Consider the following 12,156-nt stretch of genomic DNA (forward strand, 5'->3'; position numbering starts at 1 on the left):
TGCGCGGTCGAGTGGACAGCGCGCCGGCGGATTTATTTGTCCCGGCTCAATATCTTCGTCGCTGCGGAAAAGTCCCTCGCGATCAGTCTGCTTAGGTAAAGGATGTAGTTCGCTACGTACTCGTCGTCGCAGAGACCCTAGAAAACAGCCAAACCCATTCCTATTTAGCGTTTACCCTGATACGTCCGACAGAATAATTCGAAGAAAGATAATTCCCTCTACAACTGCTTCCCTTATCAGACCACCAATCGAGAAGACACCTTTTGCACGAGAATATTGCAATTGTTTATTTAATTCTGGGAAATACGAATTCTCACAGTTTCACGAGGCTCGATGATATCAGTATTTAATTTGCATTTAAGCTTTGATTCAGGTGGAGTGCAAAGGGTTGATAGAAATATTTGGGATGATTGCTGCGACTAATGAGAGCCTTCACTCTTCTACGGGATTTGTAAAGTTACGCGGATAAGTAAGTTTGGGCGAAATTCACCCAGTATCATACATTTACAAGAAACCAGCAGACAACAGTAAAACTCGGTTCTCTTAATTAATGAAATATTTTCAGAAATTATTAAACTTCCACAGTAAAAAAAAGTTAGAAAAAAATAAAGAAAATTATTATTATTTATTATTATTGGCGGTTGTTAGTTGTTTAAAGATGCGAAGGAGCTTCAGTCGAAATAATACATTAGTAAAGGAGGAATGAAGATTCGCGACTCGATTTTGGGTGAAAATGAAAATTTTGGAGATTGTCAATTTCCGCACAAGAGTTTATAGAACATACTTGCACGATCTCGCATCGCTTGTTCCTACAAATCACAGGATACGAGAAGAATATTCCAGCTCGGACGTCGTAAGAGTGATCAGACGATACTAACATACAGGTCCATTCATCTTGCGGAGTCCCATGCCATAAGAGCTTACAGTGATCAGCCATTCCGTACGCTATTGATCTGAGGTAGCTGGGTCTGTTCGCGATAGTTGTCATGATCTACGAAAGTGATAAAGATGGGAGTGGAGGGCGCCTCATCTGCAAAGGCGTCCGGAGATTTTTTCCGACGGGGGGAAGGTCAACTTTGGGATGAAGGTAAAGAAAAATGTACCCCCTTTTGCTTTTTTAAACCCATTTTATAGTGCAAATTTAATTAAAAATTTAAAAACGAAATTTAAAAATATTCCCCTTTTTAGTATAAAGTTAATAAAGATCAGTTTTGAAAAATAAGCGATGGCTTCTTAAAAGCCAGGGGGGGAAACTACCCCTTTTGCACCCCCTCCGGCCCGCCGCTCTGGGCAAACATGATGTTTGCCATACTTTATATCTAATTATAAATAATTACTTTTAATTATGAAGAAACTTTTTTTGAGTAGCAAAAGTCTTTTGCAAAGATCTGTAATATAAGTACGTACCTTTCTCTGGTATAATAGTAATTTTATGGGCGATTTAAAAACAATTTACAAGGCTCCTACTTTCTTACCGATCTTTCAAAGAGTTTCACTTTTTCATTGGTTTTCAATGATTTTAATTTTCCCTTTCTACCAAATTTACGGGGTACTTACTCGTGGTAGACTGTTTCTTAGCCACACTTTCATCTTGTTGCATAGGGTTCTTCCTGTGGGTAAGGATATATATCTGCAATCTGGGAAGGTGTGCTTATTGTTGTTGCCCCACACTATTAGATTCTTCACCTCCGTGGCAAGACACTTTGCCCTGGTAGCGATCTGAGATTAGGAATTGGATATTTAATGCAGGTCCCACGAGAGCAGTGGCGGGTTTAACGGGGGAATTCTCGTCTAACAGGCCCAAAGGTAACTGATATTTAAGATTTTTTTTTAAAAAAACTGTTGATCATATTGGATTAAACTCTTTTGGGATATAAGGAGGCATCTTTAAACTTGCGGAAAATATTTTTTTGATGTCGATCCTTATTATTTTTGGCTAAAGCGGAAACGTCCCAAGGGGCCCATTTTTCAGGGAAAGTAAGGAGTTACTAAAAACAAGCTAAGTGTAGCAGCGCAGAAAAAGATATGGTGCTTAGATAAAATCAGAATTTTCTTTTTTTAAATATAGGGCCCCGAGGGGCCTTCTGGGCAGGGGCCCATTTTTGGGGGAAATGAAGAGGTAGTTTACTAAAAACAGGCTGAGCGCAGTAGTACAGAAAAAATATAGTGTTTGGATAAAATCATTTTTTTTTTTTTGAAAATGGGGCCCTGGTGGTCCTTCTGAGCAGGGCCCAACTGCTCCACTGCTTCCACCAGCACGGGAAATTATATTTTGACAGAGTAAATGAAACCTGTGCTGCAACCATCTTCAAATTAAACATCACTGGCGCAGTTATGTTCTCGATAGGAATAGATTTCGCATATGTAGCGATAATGGTAGCAGCCATGCTCCCCATCGCTACGACCCTCGCGTCCCTCTTCGCATATGCTTCTATACTTTCGCCCTAAAAGCATAGGAAACCCTCCAGCAATCTTCAACAATACCAACGTTCAATCTACCCAAACGAATAACTCTAAGTACATAAAACTTCGCGACACGAACGTGTTCCACGAAAAATGGATCATTGTAGTCCTCCTCCCCAAACGTATACTCCCTCGCTGAACCGATGCAGATTACAACATCTGCGTCTTTGAAAGCGACCGAGGCATCCGAACTGTAGGTCACACCTGTGCCCATGAAATTGCATATATTTATTTATGTTCCTTCTTGGTAGCAAACACTTGTAAACCCTTGCACCCTAGGTACCCCAGTTTTCTGATACCTTAGAGTACCTTCCAAGGGAAATTAGGCAACCTGGAAATTCGGAAAATAATGCAATTTTGTGTGCAAGTTAGGGTTTATACAAAAACAGACTTTTAAAAAAAACAGTTTCGAATTCCACTATTCCCAGAAAACCGGTTACACCGGTTTTCGAATTTTCACATAAAAATATTATTAAAATGGAAAATAAATATTTGTACTTGTTTTAAAAATTTCCAGTTTTTTAAATATTTATGGAATTACAAAAATATAAGAAAATAAAATATATTCTATCCATACACAACGAAGAAAATAAAAAAAATTAAAATAACTAAAATCCGTAAAAAATATAAATTATAAATCTTGAAATGTGAATTTAAAACCTGGTTTTCGAATTTTACATATTTATAAAAAAAAAGACAAACCCTAAATAGTGCAAGTAGAGTAGTTCATCCTTAACACAAACCACCCCCTGAAAAAGTGCACGCAAAGTTGCGTAATAGGTTGCCTAACTTCCCTTGACAGTTTTTAATTTAATTCGTATTTAAAACATTCATATTACTTTTTCCCTTGCTCCCAAAGTAAAGATAACAGCAGAAGGCAAGCAGTTCCAATCCCTCTTTCCCAACTTCGACCTTATTTATTCACGAGAACCACACCTCGCCATACCCCCTGCCATCGCGTGTTATCAATCGCAAACAAAGCCCGTCGTTCTCTCCCGACCTTTATACAGGGTGTTTATAAAAGTGTGGGACATTTCATCAAGGGTCGCTTCTACTCACCAAAGTAATAAAAAAAAGTTCGTATACGCGTGTGTCCGATAATGCTTAATTTTGCAGTTATAAGCATTTTTTAACAGACTTCAAAAAGAAAGAGGTTCTCAGCTCAATCTGTTTGTATGTATTATCTTTGTTCGCGAATTTCTTTGTAACTACTGGACCGATTTTCGTGAAACTTGTTGCATTTAGTTTAGCTTCAATCAACTTAGGTTACGCAGAAAGAATTATCAAAATCGGTTAAGTAGTTTTTAAGTTACACCAAAAATAAGAAATCTGATTCATTAACCGACTTCATTATTATTAACAGCTCTTTTTGTAGGCCCACCATATATTTTTTTAAATAGATGCACTTATATAACTTAAATAACTAAAAAGTGAAAAATAAAAAATGTGAAATAAAATTAAAATCGACATCGAAAAATAAAAACACCAAAAGGAAAAAAATATTTTTTCCTTCTTTAATCTACGACTCAAAATTTTTAAGTCGGTGCTAGAATTACACCGTGCAATTGATGAGGCGCCGACATAAAAGTATTGAGAGTCGGAGATTACAAGGAAACAAATTTTTTACTCTCGGTGCATTTTTATTTTTTCGCAGTCGGTTTTAATTTTTCCCAAATTATTTATTATATTTCGCAAAACATATTTATTTAGTCCCACACATTTATAAACACCCTGTATGAACAAGCAGTCCAAACTCGAAACGCCTCACCTTGATGCCGTGCTCGCCCGAAAATACTCTGTTAGTCGCGTTTGGTCCACTGAACAGTACAGTCGTGTTTCCTCTTACTTTCTGCTAAGAGGGGTTGCTTCACGCGTGCTGGATCGAGCCATTCACCCCCACAAGGGTTTCCTTTTACAGTTTACGGTTCATTCGAATTTTTTTATTCACTATTCTTATCCCATTCACGGTGTCAAATGATAGAAAGCAGTCTGGAGTACCCAAGGGTGCAAGGGTGCAAGGGTTGTTCACCGGTCAGCAGATTGGGGCTGAAGGAGGTGAGTTCAATGCCGACGCTCTCCAAGAACACTGCCTTATCTCTGAACTCGAAAAGGCTGACGAAAATCGAGCGACTCGTTCCGAAGACATCGTCACTCAGTATCCTGTATATTAACGTTAGAGCTAAGTCGGTGCTGGCGTCTGTGACCACGAGCCTTAGATCGTCGTTGCGTCGCGAGATATTAGTAACGACAGACTCGCCTTTCCTCCAGCCGCTCGGGTCCATTTTAATTATTTACCAAAGGAGCATCGGAATTCCGTTGCTAACATACACGGGGTGGTTCCTTTAGATTACACTACCCCTCGCAGCTTTCCCGCAAGAGAATGTGCAAAGCATTTCCAGAGAGCTAGTAGACATTTATTAGGTGCGCAGATTGTTGATACACTTTTCTAAAATATCCTTCCTAATGCGTGGGTAGTCCAGACTCTGTTTCAGGACCTCGTTGCAAGCCTCTATCGCCTCCGCGTAGGATTTCGCTTTCATGGAGCAGTAAGCCAGCTTGTAGGCGACTGGCAGCTTAGACCTGCCGCCGTATTTCCACGCGTGGCCGTACTGAGCCGAAGCCTCGCGATAATTCTGCTCCTTCTCGGCGATGTGGCCCGAGAGCACGTGAGCCCGCACGCACGTGGCGTTGTGCTGCAGCACGCGCCTCAGTAGGTCGTTCGCTAGGTCGTACTTGTTCGACTGCATGTAGATGTCGGCTAAGAGCAGCCAGCAACGCTCTAGATACTCCGCGTCCTCGAACGTCCATGTGTTCTTGCTGACGCGCTTCAAGTGATTCCGCGCCCTGGGCGTCTGTTTCAGGAGGATGTGCGCCATCGCCATGCCGAGAGCAGGGCCTACGTGATCCCTCAACGTGTCCTGGCTAGCCAGAGACGTGCAATCCTGCAGAGCCTTCTCTATGTTGGACTTCTGCTTGGTAGCCAGCAGGAAGAAGTTGCTCAACAGTCTGTGCGTTAACATCTCGTGCGGACTGCCTTTGGGATTCAATTCCTGAAGCAACAGGTGGGAGTTTGGTTAAGGTACGTGGGAGCTAGCGTTGCACATTTTCTTGTAGAAGTCGAGGGGAAAGGCTACCTGTAAGAGACGGTAAGCTGTTTTCAGTGCCATTGTCCTGGAGTCTTGGTACTCGGCGTCCTCATCGTTGAAGACATCGTTTGAAAGGGAGGAATCGTCGTCCGGGTCTAAACAAATCTCTATCATATTGTATATTGCTTGTTGACCCCACTCTGGATCGCGTCTGGCAAAATTAAACTGTCGGAGAGCTGAGTTTAATCTGCCCATACGCCAGTCCAGTAAGCCAGCGCAGTAATAGTATCCAGCAGCTACGGTCGAAGTGGTTCTTCCTTGTTCCGCTCGATGAAGCCATTCCTCCAGATCGTCCATGCTCCCTAATTCATGGAACAGTGATTTAAATATCCTCCGTGATATCCTAGCCTCTTTTCAATTTCTTATACCTGTCCTGCGAGAGACTTCTATCAGCCTCGCCAGAGCGGTCCAGTACGTTGGCTGCTTCATTAGTAGCTGTCGAAAGTGGAACGCTGCTGTGTCGAAGTCCACCTTTCTGAACGCAAGGTCAGCCATCATTATCGAGGCTGCTTCGTTGTTTGGGTCTGCGTTCAACAGAGCTGTACAGCTCTGAGCGCATCGGTCCAGGCTGTTGGTCTGTTGGTTTAAGGAATCTTTACGCATAAACCTGTCACATTGGGATCGTACAACTGTTTACCTGCATGTAGAGCTTCGTCAGTGACAACAACGCTTGCACATTCGCTGGCTTATGATTCAGAGCTTCCTTGTAGTACGCTATAGATTGGTCGTAGTTCCTCAAAGACGATGAGTAGTCAGCCATCGTCAAACAGATATTGGCCAGGAGCTGTTCCTCGTCCTCCGAATTTGAGCCTCCAAGACGCTGTATGTACCTCTGCTGATTCTCTTTGGCCTCTTTCAGCGCCGATAGGGCACCTTGAACGTTCTCCGCCTTCTCTCGCGTCTTCGCTAGCAACAACAGCAGCTGGCCACGTACTTCTAAGCTTTGTATGTCAGTATCTCGACGCCCATCTGAAACAGCATACTTAAGCTGCTTGCAAAAAGATAGGAGAAAAAGTAGCTGAACTGAATAACGAATACCTTGTAGCTCTTGGACCAGAGTAGCTTCTGCTTTGTCGAACTGCTTCATTTTCATAAACAACTTGGCGAGATCCAATTTCAGGCCCTTAAAATTATCTTGCTTTATCGCATCCTGGTAATAATTTATAGCCTTCGCGTACTGATGCGTCTTCACAAGGGCTTTTCCCAATTTACTCGCTACATGCAGCTTATTTACAGGACTCTGTTTCAGAGCCTGCTCGTACGCTTCTATTGCCCTTTCTGGTTCCTGAATGGAAATGTACGCATCACCCAGCATGCTGTATGTCTTGGGGCCAGGGCAATGCTCTACTAACTCCCTGTAACCCAGAACACAAAAACTCTTAAAGGATTGTAAAAAATATGCGGGCTGATAAAAAGGAAGATTTAATTCGAACGAACCTAAAGCACATAGCAAAAGCATGTCTGTCTTTCTTGTGCTTCAAATTGATTTCAGCTAAACGTGTATGTGCTTGCAGGTAATAAGGCTGGTCTGGGGTGACTTTAGACAAACAGTCGATGGCTTCGTCTAGCTCCCCCATTTCTAAAAGCAGTTCTGCATTTCCTATTAACATTCTACCTTCCTCGGTAGTACTTCCAAGCTTTGTCTTCGCATCCTCCATTAAGTCGACTGCTTCGGTGAACTGCCTCATTTTGCCATAAGCGGAAATTAACTCCAGATACAAGGTTGCCATATCTGACGTCGAAATATGTATAGTTTCCAAAGTACTTTCACGAGACTGCAATCCCGTATAAGACATAGCTGTTTGGAAGCTTTTTATGGCGCCGTCGATGTCTTTGCTCTCTTTCAGCACCATGCCTGTGATTAGATGATAAATTGGATTGTCCCGGATCTTGAAGTTGTAACTTAAACCAACTTCGAGGCTCTGCGAGGCCAGTTGGTAATTCTTCTGACACGCCAGAATCTGAGCCATGAGTAAATGAGCTTCCGCGTTGGACGAGTCGACGTTGTCCAAAAGATCCTTCAGTATACTCGCAGCACCTTCCAGCTCCCCGCTTTGCATCTTAGCTTTGCTAAGAAGTAATTGCGCCGTACTCAAGCCAGGATACGCCGCGGTGAGTTCTTCTAATAGACGCAAACTTGGCTCCTTGCGACTCGACACCTTCTCCTCCAAGTTCGTTAGCTCGCTGGTTATAGAATAAACCAGACGTTGCTTGGAAATCTCTAAACACAAATCAGGATTTAACTTCTTCATGTACTCGTATCCGTACGGTACGTATCTGCAGCTACTGGATATAATGGTAGCTGCGTCGTCCAAATAACGCAGAGCTTTACTCGGATCGTTGGATTTCAACTTGGCGGACATACACAGCAATTCTGCGTTCATCGAGCTGGATTGTATCTCCATGAGAAAGTCTATTTGCTGCTGCGCTAAATCCGAGGCATCGACCGAGGCGTCTAAAAGCTGACAGTGAGCTAGACCCATCAGAGCTGCGAACGAAGACTCGTTTATCCTCACAGCGTTTCTATACCATTGCTCCGCATCCTTCGCTTTACCCAACGAGACATACAAGTTTCCCAATTCAACCATTAGGTCCGGGTTTTTAGAGGTTTGCTGCAGCAGCTTCTCCACGGTTCTAGAAAGCTGCGACAAAATCTCTTCGTTCTTACAAGCCAGTCGCGAGAACAATTGGACATTGTTAATTAAAACAGTTGCGTTTCTCGTCTCCGTAAGTATCAGGCTTCTTAACAGCAACTGTAAATGTTTCAACCCTTCGTTGTAATTCCCATCTCTGCAGAAGCTGACGAACGCTTGCGCCTTCATAGCATCCGCATTTTGTAGATCAATGGATAGTATCCTGTTAGCAGTCTCTAAAACTTGGTCCCAGTCCTTCATTGCCATTTGATTGCACAGTTTCTCGATTAAAGGGAAACATAACTTGGGATAACGGACGATCAACGAGTTCAATGTTAATATTGCTCCTGCATAGTCGCCATGCTGCTTCTTATATTGCGCAGAGCCAAGTATAGCGTTGACGTTCTTCGGGTCCTTTCCTAAAACTACTTCGAACAAATTCGGTTCGTCCAAGTTGTCTTTGTCCGCGACGAACAGATCCACCCAGCCTTTAACCAGCGAAACGTTTGCGTTGGACGAGTCCTGTTTAAAAGCTCGCTCCGCATAATCTTTAGCTTTGTCAGGCTTCTGCGACAGAAGCAATACCAACGCTGCTAACGATAACGCCGCCGGGGATGATCGTCTTCTCTCGTCTCTAATTCTTGTGTCGATCTGCATCAACGTAGCTCTTTCAACGTTCTCGATAATCGTGTACGCTGCATTTTGGACAAGCAGCGCTGCTAGCGTCGTATCTGCATTATTCATTAAGCCGGAGCTTTCCTTAATCGCCTCTTGAGCTTTCCCAGTTAACGCATACGCGAGACTCAAGAGAATCCTCAAACGCTCGCTCGTCGGATAAGCGTCGCAAGCTTCTTTAGAATAAAGCAGCATTCCGTTATAGTAAAATTGATGACAAAACCACTCGATCAAAGTCACATACTCTATTTCCTCCATTTTTATAAACCGTACAAGATACTCAATCCCGGGCCATAAATGTATAAATAAAATGCAGACTCTGTAAATACGTCTAAAGCACTGTTCCGCGAGAACAGCACTTATTAAGGGAATATCAAAAAGTCCTGCGGATCCGGTAGATCGTAACTATCAGCGTCCAGGGGTTTGTAGTCAGATCCTTCTAAAATATGTGGCGGTCCGACGATACGGTCCTCTAGGTCGGGATTCTTAACTGCGAGGTAATACTTCTGCATATAGTCGCATGTCAAGTACATATAGTAATGGTTTACTATAGCATGAGTAAACGCACTCTGAAAATTAATTCACAGTTTAGAGTAATCAGTTCGCAGTCTTAATTAAAATTACAAGAATTTTACCTCTGCGAGTAGCCGGCCCAAGCCTCGCCCTGTGTGTCTATCCGGCACGCTGATCACTTGCATGTCCAAAACCTTTCCATCCGCTATATATTGCAACGTCGCTCTGGCTAATGGGAAATAATACGATCCAACGTGTTACATCGCTTTGTACGTAGAAGCAATGCGACTCGTCAGAGTAGTTCTCGCGTCGTCAAAGTTTTGGCGACTGGGAAAAGTAAGTGTACAAAGGGATATACTAGACTAACGATTACTCGAGGAACATATCTTACAGTCGTCATCTAGTTTCACATAGAATAGACCTCGTTTCTGGTTATGGTGCACCGTGTAGAAGGATCTTGCATATCTCTTTTGCTTGATATGCTTTAACGTGAAGGCTGATATCTTGGCCATGCAAATCATACCACTAGAAACTTACATACCCCTTCAAATGTACAAGTTTACAAATTTTATATGCATTGCAGTGCAAGCTTGGAACGCACATTAAGGTTATGTTTGTGTTGTCAAACAGTTGCTTAGCAACTTCAGTGTACTGTCAAGTTCAAAAGTCAGTGCTCACTTGCTCGAACACTTGTCAACACTTGTTACTTCTGTCATTTAAGGACGGACGACTACCTAGAAATTTTTCGATTTTTATATTTTCTTACAACGTCTTGAAAATATTATGGGATTACCCCCTTAAGTTAGTACAGACAGTTCCACAGAAAGAGGTATTATAAACCACGAAAGATGTGATAAAGCAGGAACAGTAGAAAGTAAAAGAAAGACTAACTCTTCAACTTCACTTTCCAAGCTTGCAATATATTTCTTAACAGTAACATCTATACATAGGATTTACATTATTACGAGCATCAAAGCTTCGCGAAGTCGTCAATCGAAATTTGTAGTACCTTCGTTAATTTTCTCGAGTGATATATCAATGATTATGGAAGAAACCCATAAACATTAGCACGTACTGGTACAGCAGTACAACATCAACGTAAATCTGCACAGTTGCGAATATAACTTCGTCTGGGTTTAATTCTATTCTTCGTCCGCCCATGATTGTTTGCACGTCAAAGTACAAATACTAAAAAACGCATGCTGGCCTTTTATCTACTAATTGCTACGGAGCGAGTATAAGTACTTTGTTCAGAGTAAATAGTTTCTGTATATTAACCATTGATAATAAGACCATCCCTATGATAGAAATCAGTAAGTGGAACACCTTGATGTACGTGAACATCAGGACTATTACCATCACGAAGATAGAAACAATAGAGGCCAATCCAACGATCATTACCATTCCCGTTCTCATCGTTAAGTCGAACTGTAACATTGTTAGGGATCTCACAAAATTTGTTGCATTCTTCGTGGGCCGTCAATATCATCGTACCTTTGAAAACGTCGCCAGGAGACCTACTCCAAAAGTAATTAGCGTCGTCATACCCAGAGCCATAAAGATGGTTTCGATCTCATAAGCGACGGACGAGAAAGCAGCTAAATACGACATAGCTAACGTCTGCGAATAGTAATCTCGGTCAGTAAATTTCCAGATTATACCGAGGAACTTAGTACAACTGAATGTCTTACCAATTTGATTAGCCAAATGTAATTGAAAGGCGCTTTACGCCTAACAGTTTCGGACAAGGATATAGCGCAGTAAGAAATGGTGAAGCATATCCTGGCGAAGTAATAAATAGTTAATCGCCGCACGGTGTACATAAGCGGTGATAAAAATTTACGTACATGGCTATGATCCACAAGTACCAATGCATTATCATGAACTTCCTCGCGGCGTCCCTGAAGTACGAATATTGAGGCTCATTGCGACGAACGGCGGCGTTACAACTTATGATACTAACACGAATAGAAATATTGCTATCACGCAGCTTGTGAACAATAACTGAAGCGTTAATATGCAGAAGACTTTTCTGACGAAGCTCCTTCTCACGTTCGCTTCTTTAAAATCGCCTACGTAATCCTCGTCTTCCTCGTCCGGTGCCATTCTTCTTCTTTGCTGTTCGGCCCAAGCTTTGTATAAATCCTCGTTCTCCTGTTCTCTCCGCGCTACCATCTCATCTGTGACTGTAGTAGTATACGGCCCCTAGAATGTGAAGTTTGTACTTGTCAAGCGATTGGACGTCTGGTCAGAATCCTGGTTAACTATTTTCCAAACGGAGTTCGAAGAACCTTTGATGAGTATGAGGCTTGGCTACTTACGGACTGAATCTTTTGCCCTCTGTACAGAGGTGGCAATTGTGGAGGGCCGGACATCAATTGTCGAGTCTCATTCATTTAGTAATTATATTGACAGAATGCTGTTCAAACGAATAATCATACACTGCACCTAAATGAATTGCAAGTGTTAAATATCCCGATGAGCGTGAAATTAAATTTACCTCTTAAGCGTACACGCATAACTTCACAATTGCACAGAATGTCTTCTTGTTTTCAAGCTTTATACAGACAGAAAATGTGAAGGTATTAAAGTAGATACAAAATGTCAAACACCTCTGAATAAACAATCGAGCGTGTCGCGCAACGCGAACGATGAACACGAAGTTTGTCATTTGCACGATATTGTGCATCAGCTATTAAGAAGATAATTTACTATAAAGAGAGGTG

General features: G+C 42.2%; 3 protein-coding genes across 3 annotated transcripts; all 3 read right to left on the bottom strand.

Annotated features, from left to right (window-relative positions):
* Window positions 1–12: 12 nt before the first annotated feature.
* Window positions 13–4,745, bottom strand: LOC143375701 (malate dehydrogenase). Its single transcript, XM_076825083.1, has 6 exons — window positions 4,493–4,745; window positions 2,543–2,667; window positions 2,292–2,444; window positions 1,558–1,719; window positions 785–991; window positions 13–137 (listed from the first exon to the last, which is right to left on the bottom strand). The coding sequence occupies exons 1-6, from the start codon at window positions 4,743–4,745 to the stop codon at window positions 33–35; spliced, it is 1,005 nt and encodes a 334-aa protein (XP_076681198.1). The 3' UTR covers window positions 13–32.
* On the bottom strand, window positions 4,737–9,323 carry LOC143375681 (tetratricopeptide repeat protein 21B). The gene is made up of 6 exons (XM_076825049.1): window positions 7,047–9,323; window positions 6,648–6,964; window positions 6,247–6,578; window positions 5,978–6,185; window positions 5,598–5,911; window positions 4,737–5,513 (listed from the first exon to the last, which is right to left on the bottom strand). The coding sequence occupies exons 1-6, from the start codon at window positions 9,173–9,175 to the stop codon at window positions 4,881–4,883; spliced, it is 3,933 nt and encodes a 1,310-aa protein (XP_076681164.1). The 5' UTR covers window positions 9,176–9,323; the 3' UTR covers window positions 4,737–4,880.
* LOC143375700 (protein lifeguard 3-like) lies at window positions 9,280–12,104 on the bottom strand. Its single transcript, XM_076825082.1, has 9 exons — window positions 11,752–12,104; window positions 11,394–11,635; window positions 11,278–11,331; window positions 11,122–11,212; window positions 10,925–11,050; window positions 10,709–10,858; window positions 10,486–10,618; window positions 9,553–9,659; window positions 9,280–9,486 (listed from the first exon to the last, which is right to left on the bottom strand). Exons 1-9 carry the CDS (start codon window positions 11,824–11,826, stop codon window positions 9,280–9,282), a joined length of 1,185 nt encoding a protein of 394 aa, XP_076681197.1. The 5' UTR covers window positions 11,827–12,104.
* Between the last annotated feature and the right edge of the window lie 52 nt (window positions 12,105–12,156).

The sequence above is a fragment of the Andrena cerasifolii genome, chromosome 13 (assembly GCF_050908995.1).
Source record: "Andrena cerasifolii isolate SP2316 chromosome 13, iyAndCera1_principal, whole genome shotgun sequence".
In the NCBI taxonomy this organism is placed as follows: Eukaryota; Metazoa; Arthropoda; class Insecta; order Hymenoptera; family Andrenidae; genus Andrena; species Andrena cerasifolii.